The sequence below is a fragment of the Perognathus longimembris genome, chromosome 15, assembly GCF_023159225.1.
Source record: "Perognathus longimembris pacificus isolate PPM17 chromosome 15, ASM2315922v1, whole genome shotgun sequence".
NCBI lineage: Eukaryota > Metazoa > Chordata > Mammalia > Rodentia > Heteromyidae > Perognathus > Perognathus longimembris.
In genome coordinates, this window is record NC_063175.1 from 39,216,248 (window position 1) to 39,238,651 (window position 22,404).

The 22,404-nt window shown below is 36.4% G+C and overlaps 1 protein-coding gene across 9 annotated transcripts in view; it reads right to left on the minus strand.

Annotated features, from left to right (window-relative positions):
• Window positions 1–22,404, minus strand: part of Pias2 (protein inhibitor of activated STAT 2) — a 78,632-nt gene that overhangs the window by 7,247 nt on the left and 48,981 nt on the right. For 3 of the 9 annotated variants that reach the window (XM_048363690.1, XM_048363686.1, XM_048363685.1), the window contains exons 10-13: window positions 18,502–18,635; window positions 16,362–16,533; window positions 14,649–14,788; window positions 9,473–9,510 (exon numbers count right to left, since the gene is read on the minus strand). In XM_048363690.1, coding sequence (XP_048219647.1) covers window positions 9,473–9,510; window positions 14,649–14,788; window positions 16,362–16,533; window positions 18,502–18,635 — 484 coding nt within the window. Of the gene's footprint in view, window positions 1–1,645; window positions 2,176–4,478; window positions 6,584–9,472; window positions 9,511–12,401; window positions 12,635–14,648; window positions 14,789–16,361; window positions 16,534–18,501; window positions 18,636–22,404 lie in introns of those variants that run through there. The other 6 variants (XM_048363682.1, XM_048363684.1, XR_007213448.1 and 3 more) reach the window with 5 other exon arrangements.

Genomic DNA, 22,404 nt, shown 5'->3' on the forward strand with positions numbered 1-22,404 from the left:
GCTGCACATTACCATCTCCTCTGCACACAGTCTACCAAGCCTTTATGGACAACTTGCCTCTAGAGACTGCTGCAGGCTACAAAGACCGCGGTCTTCTCCCCAACTCCATGACATGTGTTACCTTCATCTTCCATGGCAAACATGTACACCACCTTACTTTTCTCTATTGGTAGGAGTCTGCTGTTTAGGTAAAACATTCCCAACAGGCCTTAAATTCCCACTTAGCACAATTGATATGGAAATGATTATCCATCCTTTCTTAATTCACAAATATTTATTGATCATGATCATCTACTATGTTAGGCTCTAAAATGCAAGTGAAATGTTATCACACCTGCCCTCATGGAGCTTACAATCTAGAAGACAAGACACAGTAAACTAATACATAAGTCACCGGTGTGGTAAAAAGACCACACAAGATATAAAGTGGGTGGTATGAAAGAAGACACAGAAATTAGGAAACATCTGTGGGCGTAGTTTGGTGATCAATGGCACATGCCCATCAACCCTGGGGTTTAACAAAAATGACCAAAAAATAAAACAGGACAGGGAAGGAGTCTCTCAAAAGCAGTTAAAAGCTGGATTAAAACTTCTCACTTGGGCTACTTACCCTCCCAGAAAGTTTCCACATTTGTAAAATGGAGATAATCACATCAAACTTGACAACATTTATTACTGTTAATGATCAAGAAAATTCAATACCTTTCCACTGTTTCACAAGACCTCTCCTTGCCAGGCAGACTTCTGACAGAGGCATTACAAGAGGGTGAGAGGTCAGCAACTAACACCTCTTGAAACACATGGCACTCACTGGGAGTGGCAGGGCATACATAGCAGGACCTCAGGCGACAGCCAAGTTTGTTACTACAAAGCAGTGAAAGGGGCAACAAGACTGAGATGTAACTAGGCATGGCTCAGCATGAACAGGCAACTGGGAGTGACTACAACGCATATCATGGAGGCAAGTAAAGGAGAAAATGATGACAAAGGAAGCTTGCACTTCTTAAATGAATTCAGGAAAACCAGGGAGAATTCTGTCACTCCCCTAAACCTAAATGACTGACCACTCAGCCTCTGTTCTCTGTAAATAGGTAGCTTATCATCAATATGACCATAGATAGCAGCAGCATCACTTCAGGCCCAAGTAGAGACCCTGCCCTTACTGATGTCTCTGCTGAGTCACCTCCTTTTGAGCCATCTCTTTAAATGGTGTCTACTCCTTCCTGATTACTGGTCATGATTTCAAATCATCTGCACTTCTTCCATACCAACACTGGTATGTATCACATGTGTCATTTTTGTTAAGTCAGAGGTCTTGAGACAGCTGTGAGTCAGACCTCCCATATCCATTCTGTTTCATCATTTCTCATATGGGATATAACTTGCCTTTAAAAGGTTGCTACAGAGCTGGGAATATGGCCCAGTGGTTGAGTGCTTGCCTTGTATACATGAAGCCCTGGGTTCGATTCCTTGGCACCATATATATAGAAAAAGTCGGAAGTGGCACTGTGGCTCAAGAGGTAGAGTGCTAGCCTTGAGCAAACAGAAGCCAGGGACAGTGCTCAGGCCCTGAGTTCAAGCCCCAGGACTGGCAAAAAACAACAACAACAACAAAAAAAAAACCAAGCAGCAAAAAAAAACACACAAAAAACAAAAAGGCTGCTACAAGGAACAAGTCTCATAGTTCTTAGCATAATGCTTGTTACTAGGTAAGAACTCTGGTTTTTAAAATCTGGATTATACTAAATCCTTTGAAGCCAGAGACAAGATCTCGTAACTATTACTTTATCCTACATACAAAAACACTAAATATTCTGACTAGTCTGATGATGGTCCAATCAAGGCACTCTATTTTAAAACATTCTCTAAACTTCGATAACACAAAGTAAAGGAAGCTTTAAAATCCATTCACAAATAAAAAGCAGTGGAGAAAACAGGCCATGCCAATCAAGAAAATGCTACACCTTGAAATTTTGAATATAGCTTGTTTTCTTTCTCCATGGCAGCTCTTAGAACATCAAGAATAAGATCTAACTGGCAAGATGAAATACAAAGTGAAAGAAGCAGAGCTTGGCCCTGTTTTGTTAGCCTTACCACTTGTCCAGTTTGAGTTGGACTGCCTTTGTCTCAGTAGATCCTAATGGCTTTAAGGAGCTCACAAAGACCAAATGGAGCCTACAAGAGGAAAGAGAGAGCTGGCTACTAGGGGCTTGCCCCGGGCACAAATAGCGTAAAACAGAACACAACACAAAATGAAGCCTGATAAAGAATAAACTGCAGCTTCACAGTGCAAACAAAATGTCGTATAAATGACCTAGATGTTTTAGTGGGCAAGGGAGCTGACGTGTAGGTTATGTGTACATACTATGCACATTTTCTAAGACTTGAGCATCTGTGCATTTTGGTGTTCAGGTGGAGTGTGGTCCTAGAACACATCTCCCACAGATAATGAGGGGCAAGCATATATTTTTAACTGAAATCTCAGAAAAGGTCTGCCAATAATCTCTTCCTTCAGCCCACTTTAGTATCAGAAAGATCCTAGTGAAGATTCCTGCATAGAGAAGTTATCTTCTTAGAAAATGTAGTGTGGTTTCTGACACCACCCCTTCCCCAAAATGTATGTGTGGGGAAACCAGTTTATGTCAAAATAGCATTAACAATTAAAAGGCAGAGGACTCCTTAAATTCTTTTAACAAGTTTTATCATATGTGTGTACAACTGTAGCAAAAGAAGGGATCCAATTGCTCAGTAACTCCAAGCTTTCACACCATAGGGACCGGGGCCACTAAACCCAAGGTCAGACTCAAGTTTAAATGGCCACAGCTTTACATTTACTAAAATGAAAAGTTAGTAAATAATCATCATGATAGACATAGAAGAAATACTCAACAGAAAAAAATGTTTAGTAAAGCTAAGTGCTAAAAGTTAAACCTGAGAACTAAAAGAATGTTTGTGAAAACTTTACATAAAAGTACAACTGGGGGGGCTGGGGATATGGCCTAGGGGCAAGAGTGCTTGCCTCATATACATGAGGCCCTGGGTTCAATTCCCCAGCACCACATATACTGAAAACGGCCAAAAGTGGCGCTGTGGCTCAAGTGGCAGAGGGCTAGCCTTGAGCAAAAAGAAGCCAGGGACAGTGCTCAGGCCCTGAGTTCAAGCCCCAGGACTGGCAAAAAAAAAAAAAAAAAGGTACAACTAGGGGCTGGGAATATGGTCTAGTGGTAGAGTGCTTGTCTCACATACATGAAGCCCTGGATTCGATTCCTCAGCACCACATATATAGAAAAGGCCAGATGTAGCACTGTGGCTCAAGTGGTAGAGTGCTAGCCTTAAGCAAAAAGAAGCCAGGGACAGTGCTCAGGCCCTGAGTTCAAGCCCCAGGACTGGCAAAAAAAAAAAAAAAAAAGATAACTAGGCTTCTAAATGTTGAGTGTCTAAGACTGAGTGGCCTGAAGGCATATCTAGAGTCTTAACTGTCTCTGTTGTACACTACTTACTCTAAAATCTCCTATTCTCCTTTCTTTTAATTTTGTAAGACTATTCTAAGACAAATGGCTTTGAGACTTGAATTCAAGTTTCACTTGGTCTAGAGCAGATGGTGAACATTTATAACTTCTGGGCAAAAAGGGAAATGAAGTTCTAAAGTTGCTCAGCTAGAGGCCAGAAAACCAGGTGTCAAACCAAGAAAAAAAGCTCGGTATTTCTTAGTGAAGCAAGATCAAAATAGAGGTTAAATGACTATAAATATTAACTGCAGCTCTTTCCCTTAACACACTCCAGACTACAACTAGCTGGTTGGATGCCAGGTAACAACCTACTCCTCTTTGCCATTACACTTGGTTAAGCAGAATCTAGGCAACACATACACCATTAGAAGGCCAGAGATCTTTAAAAAATAAGTAGCTATATTAAAGAAAATGAACAATTATGCTGTCACGGGGCCAAAGGTATAAAGTGTCCTCAAAGATAACTGGAAAAGTTCCAACTTTTAAAGTTGAAATTCTTGTGTATTTTTAAGTCTTCAGTCATTTGCGATTTAAGTTTTTACATGTAATTTCAGTGTAAAGCACCAGGAAGTGCACATTGAAACTGTTTATATAAAATAGCAACCAAGAATGCTGGGCATGGTAGTCTTTAATCTCAACACTCAGGAGGCAACCTGGGCTACGCAGCAAGTTCTGAGCTATCTAGGAAGACTTTGCCTCAAGAAAAAAAAAAGGGGGGGGGGGGGCTGGGGATACAACTCTGTTAGAGCACTTGCTTATTAGCTTGAACAAAGCCCTGAGTTCCATCCCTACCACTGCAAAGAAATAGAATAAAATAAATAAAAATAAATAACAATGAAACATACCCTAAGTACAAAAGTACTGTTATCAGCTGCAATAAGAATAAACTAATTTCTATCAATATATTAATTTACTTTATAAAACACTGTTGATTAAACTGGGAAAAAGGGAGACTCTGAGACTAATGGGTAACAAAATGTTAACTATACATCATTCTTTTATTAACAAATTATGCCACACAAGTCAGATTACTTGATCTAATTACAGAGCTAACAAATTCAATCTGTACTTACAGCAGCAACATAAAATCCTACCGGGAAGAAATTTGGTATCTTGACAAAGACAGTCACCTGGGTTGGAATCTACTAAGATGGCAAAGCTGGCAACTGTGGTACATACAAGTACTGTTGTAAAAGTTGGGTTGGGCTTTGCTGTTCCATGCTTAATGACATATAAACCTCCCAAAGATACAGCATCAAATACAGGATGATGTGGAAAACCACATATTATGTCAGACACAAGAACAGAACACAAAGGCCATGAAAATTTTATGAAACACTCCCAGTAGGGATGGGTCGCATCCATCTTGAAATAGTATGTCCCTATTATAAATAACTGCAAGTGGTGTTCCCTCACCTGGCACTTCTGTTTTGAGAAATCAGTTAAATTAGCCACTAAAAGTTTTGCCTTAAAATGCGTAAAGCTTAGAGAAAGAAAAAAAAGTAAGCACTAAATCCACAAGAACTCAAAATGACTTGGGAGCAAACTAAAAAAGCTGGATGAAAATGTTTCTCTACAAGTCAAACCCAGTTGTTTCAGGGATTCAAAATCAAACACCATAGAAAACTGGTCTTCAAAGTACAGCCAGCACAGCACAGCACAGCCACAAGGGAGCCATGAAATAAGACTTCGGACCCTTTCTCACTTTGATCCAAACACTCTTGTCTTTTGTGATTTGGGGAAAAAGAATGATTCCCATGTTGCCCCTAATCCCTTCCCATTTCCTTATCCTTAAATTTCAAAATCATTGCTACACAGAAACTGTACTGACAAGATAGGATCACGGACATAAAATATATTTGAGTCAGTGCCACCAAAATTTTGAAAATTTTCAACAAAGACTGTGCATTATAGTATTTTCTTCTATAAAATAAATGAGCAAATTAAGCTCATAGGAAGAAACTGAATTTTGTTATCTTCATCTCCCATAAAACCCTTCTGTTGCCTCCAAACTATCAGTATTTCTGGACACTGTGAATGAATATTATAACAAACATTCCAGCCACATTTTACCTCAAAAATATTTTAAAGGCTGCACAGGATTTTCTTCCTTAAGAAGGCAAGCCTCGCACTTATAGAAAACTTTAGAATGAAAATGTACAGTTACCAAAAATAACACATTATGTCAGGGCAGAATCTGCATAGTGTTCTTAAACATAATCACTAGTAAAGAGCAGTAAAGTCCCCGCACTTAATTCTGCATACATTAGCAAACAGTGTCAAAGTGGAAATGACAACCAGAAAAACACACAACACAAGTTTTCTTTGATGTGATCATGAAGTGTTGACCTTTGAGAAGAAAAGCGGACCTAAGTTCTGGCCACTTATCAAAACTTCACTGCTTCAACAAAACAGAGCAAATCTCAGAGGAAAAGACTCATTCAGCAAACATGACTGACTTCTTTTTCCTTATTTTTTCCTTCACATTGGATTAAACAGAAGTTGTTATCTAGAATCAGTGATTTCATCTTTAATTAAAAAGTTTAAATTTTATGTACATGATTTTTATTGCTGTTTATTGTAACAAAAAAAGTTTATGTTGATTTGTAGAGTCCATCATCCAGTAATGTATGAAACAAATCCACTGCTCAAGAAGACACCATTATGGCTGAATGTATCTGATGCTCAGCATATGAATAACAAAAGTTGTTTCAAGTCATTTGGTTCTTGCTGGAGTCATCTGTGTTCATCTCTCAGAAAGTGAAAGAATCCATTTGGTGTTTCAATAAATATCAAATTGCCAAAACAAATAAACAAAAAGTTTCCATGGACCAAAGATCCAAGAAAGGGCAGTTTTGATGAATGATTCCCAGAATCAAGTGAGTCCTCCTTTAGTCCAATGAGATGATGTCGGGAATATTACTTCCACTGCTGGTTATGACCCCTGTCTCACTCCTGCTGCTGGATGAACTAACATGAGTACTGCTTTCATGGGGGCTGGTAGTGGTGACAGACGTACTGCTTGCTGTTAGGGGTGAGGTGAGACTATCCAAAAACATAGGAGGACAGTACTGCTTGAAACAAACAATGATGTGGATAAGGAAGAGGCTACTTGGTTTTAAGTAAAGACTAGAAACTTAGATATGCACAAGTGAGAGCTGCAAGTGAAATCCCCCTAGACTTAAAAAAAATCTCAAATCTTTTTACCTTTGGATAAAAGATGGCATAAATTCAGCTGCTTTATATTCTTTAATGAATGCAGAATATTTCTTATTCACTTAAAATGTATGCAACTTGTTTGTTGACCATATCCAGAGATAGAGTTATCAGTAATGTCAACAATAACTAAACATTAAACATTATTCCTGCATTTATGACTCAGACTAAAAGCACAAAGTAATTTCCTCAACTAAGTGTATTTTTACGAGGTTTAAACAAAATTATGAAAGGCTAACAAGGATTTATTTTTCATGGTATTATGAAAAATACTAAGGTAAAAATCCAACAATTCCTCAAATTATTATCAAACACACCCTTTATGAATAATATTAAGAATGACCAGCTGAATATTGGCATTCAACTCCTCTGGACATACATACATAATATTTATGTTAATTAGAATGTCAACATTCATTCTAGACCACACAGTTAATTACAAGATGGTCCAGAATCCTATCATACATCACAAAACTCTGAAATACATCTTAGAGATCTACTATAATCTTCCTTGCAATGTTTACTTTATATCCTTCTTCAAGTGTTTGTATTTCACATCCTGGCGGCTGATTCTCAAAGAAGTACAAACTTGAGGGACAGAGTCAATATAATATAAATAATATAAATATTAATTTATATATCACCATAGAATAATTTACATGAGAAACAACACCATGGACCTTAGCACAAGTTCTAATATACTGCAGGGTATGTGGTTAAAACTGAAGTTGCTTAAACTATATTATCTCCCTAAAATGGTAATAATGGCTTGAGGTTTAGCTGTCAGAGGAAGAACAACTAAAATTTTGGATGCATATCAATTGTTTCATTGGCAAAAATTACTGCCACACACAGAGAAGACGAAGATGTATTCGCTCTTAAAGAGCTTGTAAGTTTTAAAAAGTTAATCTTATTTTAATTTTCTTCACTGTATGATCTATGATCTATGTATCTATGCATCTATGTATCTATGTATCTATGTATCTATCTATCTATCTACTTACCTACCTACCAAGCAACCACCCATTTGGTAGTAGATCCTGGGGTATTAATTCAGGGCTTTGAGTTTGCTAGGCAGGTGCTCTACTACTTTAGCCACTCCTCCAAAATGATTTTGCTCTGGTACTGAGGATCACTTTGCCTGGGCTGGGCCACAAAACTTCATTTACACTCCCTGTTGTAGTTAGGACAACAGGTGTGTATGGCCATATCCAGTTTTGTCTGTTGAGACAGGGTCTCAGGGCCTTTTTTTTTTTTTTTTTTTTGCCAGGGTGACCTGGAACTGTTATTCTCCACAAGTCAGTCTCCCAAGTAGCTAAGATTACAGATGTAAGCCACTGCATTCAGCCTGTCAATTTAACTAGAAGTGAGGGGGAAATCTAGAAAAAGTCCAGAAACTTTATTCATGCTACTTTTTAGTCTACCTTTGACTAGAAAAAAAAGATACTCCTCATTCATAAAGTAAGTAATAATATAGTCTTGTTCCCAAAGGATGTACTCAATTCCTAAACTTGTGTTTCAGCTAATTTGCTTTTAACCCTACACCCCTATGTATACTTCTGTACAAACACAATAGGGATTGTGGAGCACTTCAAAGTTGATGAGGGAAAGCAAAAGATTCTTTGGTAAATGGAAGGCACAAACTTAGCAATTTATGAGTTAAGTTATTCTTCTAGTATTGTCCACATTAAAAAAAAAAAAAAAAGAATACCAGGGTTTTAACCAGTATAGGATCTTGCCCTTGTTCAGATGGTACGGTATTCCTTGAGTTAGATTTTCAGCCTGGTTTTTATTATAGGGTATTTTGGAGAGGGAGTCTCATAGTCTTTTCTTCCTGGGCTGGCTTTGAACCTTAATTCTCTAGATCTCAGCCTCCCCAGTAGCTAGGATTATAGGCACAAACCATCAACAAAAACTGGTAATCTTTTATAAGTCTGAAGAATCTATATCCTAGAAAGACAGGTAACTATGGTATAAAATGTACTGATAAATGCGAAAATTTCCTCAGTCTACATACTACCCTGGGACAAATTTACTATGTAGTTTGTGCAATCAGCTAAAAAACAGAAAAAGGATGCTCACACTAGACATGCAAAATTAGCTGATGGGGAGAAATTCATGAAACAAGCAACCTGTGGGTTCTTCCTTTCTAGGTGCCACACCTGCTCTTCTGATGTTTTCTTGTCCCTATTTTCTTCATTCACTATGCCTCTGCTGTAAGTCTGACAGTAAGACCCATGCTCACTACACAATCATCGGTCTAGGATTTTGAGATATGCAAGCATTTATCTTTGATGGAGGAAGCAGAGATACCAAAACTTTGAATTGAGAGCACCCCCAGTATAAATCTAACTTTCTTTCAAACAATGAAGACACAAGCTAACAAGTCAAGTCTGTTTAAAGTTTTAATGGCTGATTTTCTAAGTCTCATATGTAATATGAAATTTTACTTAGACGTATTTAAGTTTTGGTCCTCCGGCAATGCTTCCATACATTCTGTCTCTTAGATGCTTATAATATCAGCTGACTATGATGAGTAAAATATAACTTAAAATTAGGTATTAAAGACAAAGAATTATCAAATGAGAAATTTTCCTCCAAAAATAATGAGATATCTATATAGTACTTCTTTCCTATCAATATAGGTTATTAAGAGTCAACTGTCCTGATTTTATGCAACTGGTCATTTCTAGTATGATAAAACCAACAATAGATACAAATTAGTTGCTTAAATTCAGGATACATACCTGGGGATCAACTGGAATAAGGGAAAGAAAATCCAAACCTAAAACAAAAATTCTTTGTTAATAATTGCCTCATATTTTGGAGACTAGAATTATTTTCTCAAATCATTCTCTACCACAAATCACAAAATACTTGGGAAGTAAGTGCTCATCACTTTGCCATATTAAAGTCCAATAACCATGATCAGATAATTTAATGTGTCTTGAAATTCCAAAGATGAACACATTCCCTGACCAAACAACTAGAAAAACCACCTCAAAGTAACTCAAAGTCAGTGGTCCAAAATGCCCAGGAAAGAAATATAGTCAAGGCAAATATATTTTGTCATTTAACACAATTGAGAAGCAATGAAAAATCATAATGATCTTCAGACCATTATTTAAAAAAAACATACTTAGGCTCTTAGGATATTTCACATTTATTTTTCAGAAATACATACCACACGGAGGTTCATCTGAAATGTCACTCTTAAAACAGATACTTATTTCTTTGAAAGCTCTCTGTCCCCATTCCCACATCCAGAGTAGTTAATACACAGTGCAATGCTCTGCACAAAGCAAGCACTTTCTGCTCACTAACAAGCTAAGGGGCAAAAAGATTCACAATACAATTCTCTAAACTGAAGAACTGGAATTCTACAATCATGTTTTAGAAATAGAGATGTGGAAAAGGCCACTCTCCCAAATCATTTTGAGGTATTAAAATTAACAGTAAAAATATTTCAGCTATGAAAAGCCTGGAAATAAACTTCTAAGTCGGCTCCATTACACTTCACTGTGTGTCCAAATTCTTTGAAAGTATATTTTTTTAAAAAAAGATATCAGATACTAGGTACAGGTCATTAAGACAGGATAGTATTTAAATATCATCAATATCATGACATTTTATATTCTGGTATTCAATGTCATCCCAAATGCAACAATCAGACAGAGTCAAAGTGTGGTCCTATACTGTTTTCAAAATAGTATGGAAGGTATTTGAAAAATTTAATAACCACTACAAATAATTTTAACTCAAAAGTTAAAAGTATATTTATTCCTTTATCTCTAAATGAGGGTATTTAAAATATTATCAGTGATTTAAGTTGTAGCACCAATCATTTGCAAGAAATCAATGAAACTATTTCTAAAGCTTTAAAAAAATGTTACTATACTAACTTTATTTACAGCTGTTCTTGCTACATGATACTAGTTTGAGCCAACACTGGGCTAAGGAAATCACAATGCACTTTTCCAATGACTTGTTCATTATACTGATCACGTGAGACCATTTATCTTCATTCAATGATATTGTTCAGTAATTATTCTCTCTTCTTCTGAACAGCACTTCAAAATTTGTGCAGCCTTTAAATACTTGTGCAGCCTTTAAAACCTCGAATGTTTTATAGAGTCAATATTTCCATTATTGACTAAGCTATACAAACTTTACTGGAATGTCAACTGGCTTAATTAATTTTTGTTTGGATTTAAATGGCATTTTTCCTTTGTTTTATGCTGGCCCTGAGGCTTGAACTCAGGGCCTGGGTGCTATCCCTGAGCCATTTTGCCAAGGCTTCTGCTCTACTACTTGAATCAAAGCTCCACTTTTGACTTTTTTGATGGTTAAACTGGAAATACAAGTTTCATGGACTTTCCTGGGTATGGCTTCAAATCACGATTCTTAGATCTCAGTCTCCTGAGTAGCAAGGCATGAGCCACCAGCACCAGGCAATTTCTTCGTTTTTATAAGAGCTTTTACTTTTAATAATTTCTTAGATTTCTGCATCCCATGTTTTTAACGTTTATTCAGTCTACTTTAATAACTGAAACTAAAGCAAACTATTGACACCTCAGATGAAATAAGGTGTACTGAAACCAAATCACCTCAATGTTCCTATTTTAAATGTTCAACTGTTCTTATTTCAAATTTTTAAATAAATTTAAAGGTTTGATACAATATTCAAACTTTTTTGTAACTCATCACTTTAGGAGCAAAGAATCTTCCTGTTTTAATTATTGTAACTGTTCAGATCTTCAGATGAATTCTCTTTGATGTGTGCACATTCAGAAAAAATTTAAGTGACTTATTTGATTTATATCTTTTGATAACCAACAGAAATATAGTGACTTACACAGTGCCCAAATAAAATACCTAGACATTTTTCTAAATTTTTAGTGGAAACTCTAATTGTCTTTCAAGCATTACACAGGTGCTGCTACTTTACAACCCCCCAAAAGGTTTCAATGTGCCTATTTCTCAATGAAACCATTTTGTCTCAAGCATTCAACAGTGAAAAGTTTGATACATTTTGGACTTATTCTTCCCCCCAAAAAACTTAGTTATCATTCAAATCTTCAAAACTCTTACATAAAATTTCATCTATACTGGTTTAAGTTTAGCTGCCTGTTTTGTAAGTTTTGCAGAAGGCTACTTCCTTATTGTTTGTTAAGTTCCAACTGTAATCTATACCATATTCATGTATTTTTTTGCCTTTACAGTATTTTATGGTTGAACATCCTCTTACTATTTTTAACTAAAAAGCAAGTCATGACAAATATTCTTTTTTTTTTTTTTTGGCCAGTCCTGGGCCTTGGACTCAGGGCCTGAGCACTGTCCCTGGCTTCTTCCCGCTCAAGGCTAGCACTCCGCCACTTGAGCCACAGCGCCGCTTCTAGCCGTTTTCTGTATATGTGGTGCTGGGGAATTGAACCTAGGGCCTCGTGTATCCGAGGCAGGCACTCTTGCCACTAGGCTATATCCCCAGCCCATGACAAATATTCTGATGGTACACTCTAAATGTTTTTGTTCTGGTAACAGTGATAAAGTTATAATTTTGTAATTTTAAATCCTTTATTAAATGAAATGGACTCATTTTTTCCCCTCATTGAGGCCAATACATTTTCCCCCCTTTACTTAAGCCAAGAACTTTCACAAAACATAACTGCTACATGATTAAATATGTAAAAGTTTAGCACTTCCAAATTTTAATGATACAACTTTGAGCACCATTCGCACCTGACAACATGGCACTAGTAATAATAAGGCAGTCATAATTTTTTCTTGAAATAATCAAGCTGTTTTCCATTCCATAAACACAAATTACTTATTTTGTATTCACTGTTGCACAGTATCAGAAGATGTTCCAAGCTGCAGTTCATTATTAATATCATTTCTTCCTTGTTCTCCTGCAGATTCAGAAGATTCATATTTATGATGTTTACAAGAAATGTTAAGAAATGGATCAAACTTTGTCATCTCTCCATTCTTGGTGTTCTAGCTTATATTTTATTGTAAACGTATTCATTTATCCATACTAAAACTCTACATGATGACTAAGTAAAAATGCTACACAAAAATGAATTCAAAGTACTAATTACAAAAGAGCACATCAACAATAAAACAAAAGTAAAAATCTAAACTATTTAGAGGTGGAGTAATAGCTACATAATTTATACTCAATAATAAGCTTGAAGTTCTTCCAAAGTTCTTCCTAAGAATTTCCTATTTATCAATTGGTAAGAAAGCCTTCCAACACTGTAAAAAGCAAATATTAGTTTATACTAAGTATCAGTCTTTTTAAATATTAGCATTACTCAACACCAGCTTGAAATGCATTTTATGAAATACACAGTGCATATGTATGTTTTTCCTCCCCTGATATTTGCATGTTCATTTTTGTTTTTTGTGGGTTTTTGTGTTTTTTTTGGCCAGTTGTGGGGCTTGAACTCAGGGCCTGAGCACTAACCCTGGCTTCTTTTTGCTCAAGGCTAGCGCTCTACCACTTGAGCCACAGCACCACTTCTGGCTTTGTCTATATATGTGGTGCTAAGGAATCAAAACCAGGGCTACAGGTATACAAGGAAAGCTCTCTACTACTAGGCCATATTCCCAGCCCCTGCATGTTCATTTTTTAAAAGATCAGCAGGGCTTTAGTGGCTCATGCCTATAATCCTAGCTACTCAAGAAGCTGAGATCTCAGGATCACTGTTCAAAGCCAGTCTAGGCAGAAAATTCCCTGAGATTCTTATCTCCAATTAACCAGCAAAGAATCCAGAAGTTGAGCTGTGGCTCTAGTGGTAAGAGTGCTCGCCTTGAGCAAAAAAGTTTAGGGCCAGTACTTAGAGGTTGAGGAGTTCAAGGCCAGAGATAAGCAAAAATAAAAATATTTTTTAAAAACTGAAAAAATGGAATTCATCCCCAAATTCATCCAGACTGTAATATTTGAAAACAAGCAGGCAGTTTTTTAAATCATTCACTATCTTTTTTTCAACATTAATTTTTAACTCATGATCAAAAGGAAACAAATGCTCTTGGACTATTTAAAAAACAACAACATTGAGATAATAACATAAACATTCTACAACCTAGTCAAGGTTAAAGTAACGCATGATATTAGAAATTAAGATATTTAGAGTTTGCTATGGACCCAAACCTCTCATCTACATCTTAGGATCAGCCCATACACAGAACAAATACTTTTTAGTGTTAGCTATTTTACAAAAATAAAAACATAAAAATAAATAAAAATATTAATTCCCAAATTACATATAAAACATGTAATTCTAATACTTCTAAAATCTAATTCATATGAAATATATTCCCAAATGCTAAGCTTTGAAACATTTGGTAGATTCTATCCTTATGGGTGACAAAATCAGACCCAAACTATGTTAGCATATGAAGTTATGATGGTGCTACCAAGAATAATATAAGAAAACCTTCTCCCTAACCTGTGAAACCTCTATGTAATAAACCAAGAAAAGGTTTGGGTATAAATTCTCTAGAATGAAAATTCTTTTCAATAAAATTTTCCTACTATTCTATATCTCTTGTGTTTTGTTTTTTGCCAGTCCTGGGGCTTGGATTCAGGGCCTGAACACTGTCCCTGGCTTCTTTTTGTTCAAGGCTAGCACTCTACCTCTTGAGCCACAGCTCCACTTCCGGCTTTTTCTGTGTATTTGGTACTGAGGAATCGACCCCAGGGCTTCGTGCATGCAAGGCAAGCACTCTACCACTAGGCCATATTCCCAGCCTTATTCTATATTTCTTGTCATCAGAAATCTATAGATTTCTAGGTAATTAAAGTAACTGAATATGATGTACTAAAACACTAATACTTTTACATGAAGCCATCAAATTTCTTTAGTAATTCTATTTCCAAAAAGGGAAAGAAAAAGAAAGCAAACATTCTCCACATACCTGGTAAATCTGATGACATGCTTGATATTGGTGTGTGGTGGAATGGTACTGAGTAGTCTGTCAGTGAAGGTGGAATAGCAGCAGGATCAACTGAAGTCACACTGGGCACCCTTACAGAAGACGGCTGATACATGAGAACCCTGTTTTAAACAGCATGGGAAATTACAACAATCTGGCTGTTAGTTCACTGGAAAAAGAGCTGAACCTCTCTGGGCATTTTTGGATGTACATTTACTCCCAATGCAATTATATGACAGCCACTCACTACACAGTACTCCACACTCTATTCCACCTAACAGTCTTCACTTTAACACTAATGTATCTTGGCTCTCAACATCAACTATGATATATGAGCAAGTTGTCATTAGTGGTGGATTAAGACATAATACTTTTATCCATAAGTAGAAATACACTGTATATCTGTGATCAGTGATATATGTTGATATTCGATAATTTATCTATAAATTGAAACTAAAATAGAGGACTCCTAAAATATGATTGAGTAGGGTCTTCGGTTCTACTTGAACTGTAGTATTTTAAATCTTACATGGGAAAGATCTGAGCAAAACTGGGTATTTCAAGCAAGCTAGTCTGTTGGTAATAGAAAGCAATAAGAAATCAGGGAAAGATGGCCAGTACTTAAGATATAATATCTAGAAATAAAGATAAGCTTCTAAGACAGTTTGTGTCTTTGAAATGTCGCTGCTCATCCTAACTAGAGATACAATTAAACACACAGTGCTGTCAGTATTATATAAAATATATACTATCTAAATAAAACCTAATTATCAAGAAGTAGTACCATCAAAAAGCTCAGGACTAAATAGAGAAATGATTCTAAATGCTTTCAATTTAACTTTTCTGCATGTTGGAAATACTCTATAACTGATTTATGATGATGTGTACATTTCTATGATATATACAAGCTTAAGGTAAGTAAATGTTACTGTACCTAAAAAGATGACAAAAAGTGGACCAAGAGATCAGAGATTAGGACAAGCAAACACTCAAGTTTGAAAGAATGTGCTCATCTGTCATCGAGAGAACCCTGTTATGTGTGTTCTAAGATTGCACTGTGAAAAAGCACTGATATTAAACTCTGAGAAGTGTTTTCCTTAAGATTCAAATGGCTTCTCCCAGATGAATCAGAGAGTAGAAGACCAAAAGACTGTATCTACTTACCCATATTTTGTCCAGGAAAGGGTATAAAGGGAAGATAGGAGATTTTTACTGAGAAACTACTATGTACCTAGCATGAAGGATAAGGTTTTTCATGATCTCATGGAAACCTAACAATAATCTTGAGATAAATGTTATTTAACCTCATTTTACAGGCTAGAAATAGTCCCAAGCAAGTTAAAGTTTTCAACCAAGAATACCTAAGTATGCAAATGTCAGAAATAGAATCTGCTTTTATAAGACTCCTGACTTCACATTCAAGTTCTCCAGAATCCTCAACATTTGCCGAGAAACCAAATTTCCTTACACATAGGTTCAAGAATATCTAGTTCCTCAAACTCTCATGTCCCAGATAGGTTGAGTATTTTCATCAAAATTTACTTTCCTATAAACAATGTGCTTACTTGAAGATATTTCAATGAAACTAAAAACTGCCTTCTATAGTGATGCAACTTCTCAAAGACATTCATCTCAAGAAAATCCCAAACTGGTTTGAAAATGTAATGAACAATAATGAATTTGAAATTAACAAACCCTTTGGTTGGGCTGCTTTGTGTTTCTGACATAAAGATGCATTTCCTTTTAACAGGAGGTTCTTCCTCTTCATCAGAAGAGCTTTCTATTGTTAAATCAATAACGTCCACTTTCTTCTTGCTTGCTTCATTGGCTACAGTCACTGAACATGGTTTACTGAGGACACTTGAACCTGGAGAGAGAAAAACAGGAAGAAAACAGAAACATGGTGTAACAACAGTAAACTCTAGCCATGGCTGTTTCAACATCAACAGTGCAGCACTGCCATAATGATACACATCTAGAAATGCCACATGCTCTGTAACATAGACCCAAGACCAACTCCTTAACTCAAAAGTCCACTAAATATTTACCCACAGAGACAGCAAGACTGTTGTTACTCCTTAACAGAGACCAAAAGCTTCCTTCAGAAAATGTTCTCATTCTCAACAATACTGTTGCTGGACATGGGCAAATTTGCTGCTGCTTACACTTTCTCCCAGATCAGCAATAATTGTATATACAAAACTCTGGGATCATGGAACTGGTCTCCATATAGAACAATGACAAAACTGTGAGAAAGGAGTAGATAGTTTCACATGCTACGTATTCTCAGAGATATTTCCCAGAGTTAGATTAGAATTCACTAATTCCATGGTAGCAATTCTGCTCAAATTAAAGAATGTACAAAAAAGAAACATCATTCTAAGGTCAGAACTTCACAAAAATTTACCTTGATGCCAAACACTGGTGATCCACACCCATAAATCCTAGCTACTTAGGAGGCTGAGATGTGAGAACTGCTTAAAGCTAGCCAACTCAGGCAGATAAATCTGAGAGACTATTGTCCACTTAAAAAGCAAAAAGATGGAAGTGACAGTACAGGTCAAGTGGTAAAGGTACTAGCCAAGAGAGAAAAATGTCCAATGAGAAAAAGGGGGGCTAGAGCAGAGGCTAGGAGGTCAAGCACTAGTATTAGCAAAAAAACAAAAAGCACCTTGATAAAGTGGGGAAAAAATTCCCATCTCAGATATTTATAGCTTTATTTATGAATTAGCGATTCATTACCGAGGTTCTTTTTTCCCATAAGGACAATTATATACCATATGTTAACTCATATTTTCATAGAGTATAATAATTCTCCGTAGTAGAAAATAAAAAAATTAGTTTATACTGGAAAAGCAACAGCAGCTAATCAAGTTATTTCTCATTTTTCAAAACCCTGGCTACTGCACCCTTACGTTCCAGTCACAGAATAAGTAAACATCCTTATTTTTTCCTTTTCCTCTGAAAAATCTATTATTGCTTTTTATAACTTTATAGAGCCAAGACAAAAATCATATGTGGCTGGGTGGTGGTGGTTCATTCCTATAATCCTAGCTCTTCAAGAGACTGAGATCTGAGGAACTGTGTTGGAAGCTAGCCTAGCTGAGAAACTCCTTGAGACTCATTTATCCAATTAACCAGCAAAAAAGCCAGTTGAGCTGTGACTCAAATGGTAGAGTACCAGCTTAAGTGAAAAGCTAAGGGACAAAGCCCAGGCCCTGAGGTCAAGCTTCAGTATCAACATACACACACACACACACACACACACACACACACACACACACACACACACACACACACACTTAGATAAAAAGGGATTTTCAATTTCAAATAATCAAATAAGTGACCAAATGCTGAGTGTACATGCTACACAACCAAGACAATGGCAAATATCCTTCCCAAAAGTAATAGAAACAACTCCATCACCCTCTTGATAACTAATCTGTGACTCCCTGCCTTCACACTCATTAATGGATGATGCAACCAAACCTTTCTAACCACAACTCCATTTGAGCATTCTGGCCAGATAGTCTCAAATCAATTCTGAATGCCAATGTAAATGTATTTTCTAACTTTTCATTCTATAACATAGCATGTTCAGATTATTTTAGGTGACTCATTTATTTTACACATGAAACAGACATCATGAGAAGGATAAGATGTGCTGTTGTATACCACAGTACATTTCTAAAGGAAAGAATAAAAAGAATTTAGGGGGAAATTATGTGGCAAGTAATCAAAATATAAAGTAAGCAAATCCAACTCCAAAAGCAGTTCACTGATAGTGTTGCACTAATCTCAATGATTACATTCTCTACTGTTATTCTGCACATACTTTCTATTTTTGCACATGGTGGGCTGGATACTTTCATAGCTTCTTTCTTCGGTCTCATTGGACACCAAGAACCATCTTCTTGGAATTTGATCTCATCCACATCTGAACAGTCACTGAGAATTTCCATAAAAAGCCTGAAACCAATTAAGAAATACACACATGTCACCAATGGATTTATTAAAAGATAAACCATAGTATAGGTAGTATAATACATTGGAAAAAAGCAATGCTGAACTTTTTTATATTTCAACATGTATACTTTATAAGAAGCAATTTATATTCTCTTCCTCCTAAGATCCTAGAATTTGTGTGTATGAGGACTTAGGACTTTGTACTTGCTAGTAAGTGCTCTGTAACTCAGCTAATCCCCAGAGAGGTTTTAGGCATACAAAAGGCACAAGAGTGAAGTGACTTACTGAGTATCAACTACAATGTCAGTGACTAAGACAGAAATAGGCACCTGAAGCCTCTTAGCTAGGACTGGCAGATAAGAATTCCAGCATGGCACATAAAACAAGAGTAGACAAAGGTTATTATTACACAATGTATTTATAAGCTTTAATAATCAGAAATGAAGAACAGAGGACTGAGGGAAGGGGGAAAGTATACAGAGAGGTTCCAATTTAAAATAATACAAATTATTTTCTAGGACCAAAATGAAACTAAATTTTAAGCCAGTTTCCGAATATCTGGGAAATCTCAATATTTGGAAACAAGAGGAAAGAAAAGAAAAGAAAACCTAGTAATATGAACAAAACTAAACTGAAAATACAATAAAATATGTGGACCATACATAGAATAGTAGTGGAAAATTGGTACAATTTGTCTTCTTGAACTAGAAAGGTTTTAAACCAGTAACTTTAAACCAGTAGAAAAACACAAAATAACTTTAAGTTTAGCAAACTTAAAGAGGGACCAGAAGAAGAGAATAAAAAATAAGGTAGAAAATGAATAGAAAAAAAAATCAATGAAATTGAAAAGCTAGTTCACTGAACAAAATAGTAAAACTGACAAACTACCAGATAGTTACTTAAGTTCACTCAAGAAAAACAATTTTTGTAGAGTTTTATATCTGCTAAAGACACTGGATTTGTCATTAAAAAAACTCTGTATGGTGCCAAATTATACTGATAATGCCAAAAGCATTAAAAAAATACTTAATCATGAACTTAGCAAAAACAAATCACGATACTAACTGGAGTTTATCCCTAAAATGCAAGGCTAGTTTAATGTTCCAAAGTTAATCAACATATTAACAGGCAATTAGCTGAAGAAAGACAAAGGAATCTTTCATAGATTTGAAGGAAATAAAACTGTATTCAAAAACAACATAATTGTCTTTATAGAAAATCCTAGTTGTCCACAATAAAGCTTTGATAGAACCGCTGAGTTTAGGAAAGTTTCAAGATGTAAGAACAACATACAGAAACCAACTGCATTTCTACATATAAGCAACAACTAAAAATTTCTTGAAAAACTACTACATCATGATAAAAAATACATAGGAACAAATGTTGCAAAACAAAGACAAGATATATTAAAACTACTGAGAAACCGAAGACTCAACACTGTCTTATGTAACCACAATTTGATCTACAGTGAAGGCAATACAAATCAAAATCTAATTCTGCCTATTTGTATAGAAAAGCAAAAGACCTCTGAACAGACACTAGCTCAAAGAAGAGCTTATTCATTAAACAGTATTCACTCTAAACAATAAGGGTTGTGAGGGCTGGGAATATGGCCTAGTGGCAAGAGCGCTTGCCTCCTACACATGAAGCTCTCGGTTCGATTCCCCAGCACCACATATATGGAAAACGCCCAGAAGGGGCACTGTGGCTCAAGTGGCAGAGTGCTAGCCTTGAGCGGGAAGAAGCCAGGGACAGTGCTCAGGCCCTGAGTCCAAGGCAAAGGACTGGCCAAAAATAATAATAATAATAATAATAAGGGTTGTGAAGAAGGGGAACTAAGGGGATTGTAGCCCATATTCTAACATTTCTTCCCTATTGCCAAGTGTTCTTACATAGTGCTTGCTGTTCTTTAAGTGTATATTCTCTTTATTTATTTATTTTTGGCCAGTCCTGGGGTTTGGACTCAGGGCCTGAGCACTGTCCCTGGCTTCTTTTTTGCTCAAGGTTAGCACTCTGCCACTTGAGCCACAGTGCCACTTCTGGCTGTTTCTATATATGTGGTGCTGGGGAAATGAACCCAGGGCCTCATGTATAAGAGGCAAGCACTCTTGCCACTAGGCCATAACCCCAGCCCGTGCTTGCTGTTCTTTGCCTTCATAACACTTAATAACTTAATATACTAATTTTCTTTTTAGTGTATCCCACAATTTTAGGACCAGTACCTTATACAGAATAGACATTAATAACATGTGAAACATATTCTTGAAGGAATATATGACAGACCTAGCTGCATAACTGAAAAAAGCCATAACATGAAAAATAAGTGAATGTTTATATAAAGACTCTAGAAACCTAGACAGAAAAGGCAGAAAGAAGAGACAAAGATAATAAAATCAAAACATAAATATTCTGAAAAGAAAAAGTCACAATAAATACAATTAAAAGTCAAACAGGCTGGGGATAAGGCCTAGTGGCAAGATTGCTCGCCTCGTATACATGAAGCCCTGGGTTCGATTCCTCAGTACCACATATGTAGAAAAAGCCAGAAGTGGCGCTGTGGCTCAAGTGGTAGAGTATTAGCCTTGAGCAAAAAGAAGCCAGGGACATTGCTCAGGCCCTGAGTTCAAGCCTCAGGACTGGCAAAAATAAATAAATAAAAAAAATTTTTAAAAGTCAAACAAATTGGGAAAATATTGACTACACCCCAACGGAGAAATTAATAACCCCAATACATAATAACCACTTATGAAAAGTAGGAATATTAAAAGGTAATCCACAAAAGATATTATAATGATCAATATATGAAGTAAAGAACTACCTAAGCCTGGCATTGTGGCACACATCATTAATACAAGCAATGGAGGCTAGAGGCATCATGAGTACCAGGTCAGTATGATTTCCATTTGTGACTGCCTCAAAACCAAACCCAATGAAACCTCACAATTCAGAAAATATAAAAAGTATGAGGTGGATGTGGTGGCATATGCCTCTGATCCCAACACTTGACCAAGAGTTTGAAGTCAGCCTAAACCACATAGTGAGTTCCATCCAAGCTAGTCTTGTGTCTGAGACTATTACCCTATCCTAAAAGAGGAGGAAGGAGGAATAGATCAAACCAATGTGCTATTTTTCCAATTAGAAAATCAACACAGTGAAGAAGAATTGACAGGTAAATCCAGTGAAAAGACTGAGAAATGGGTAATATACATGCTGTCAGTAAAGTGAAATGATTTACAAGTACGGTAAAACAACACCCAGGAGGCATCATAACAACAGTGAAATCTAAATGACACACTTTTTCCTTGAACTGGCATTTCTATTGATTTATCTTAAGGAGAACCCCACAGACATACACAAAATTATACTTTCCAAAATGTTACTAACAAGGGGCTGGGAATATGGCCTAGTGGCAAGAGTGCTTGCCTCGTATACATGAAGCCCAAGATTCAACTCCCCAGCACCACATATACAGAAAATGGCCAGAAGTGGCGCTGTGGCTCAAGTGGTAGAGTGCTAGCTTTGAGCAAAAAGAAGCCAGGGACAGTGCTCAGGCCCTGAGTCCAAGCCCCAGGACTGGCAAAAAAAAAAAAAAGAAAAAGAAAAAGAAAAAGAAAAGTAAACTATATGCCCACTGGTTCCAACACGAATCATTATTATAGGATGAGCATAGTAACATGAAAATCTGAAACTCTATTTGTTTTTCTTTTTGGCCAGTCCTGGAGCTCTTGGACTCAGGGCCTGAGCACTGCCCCTGGCTTCTTTTTGCTCAAGG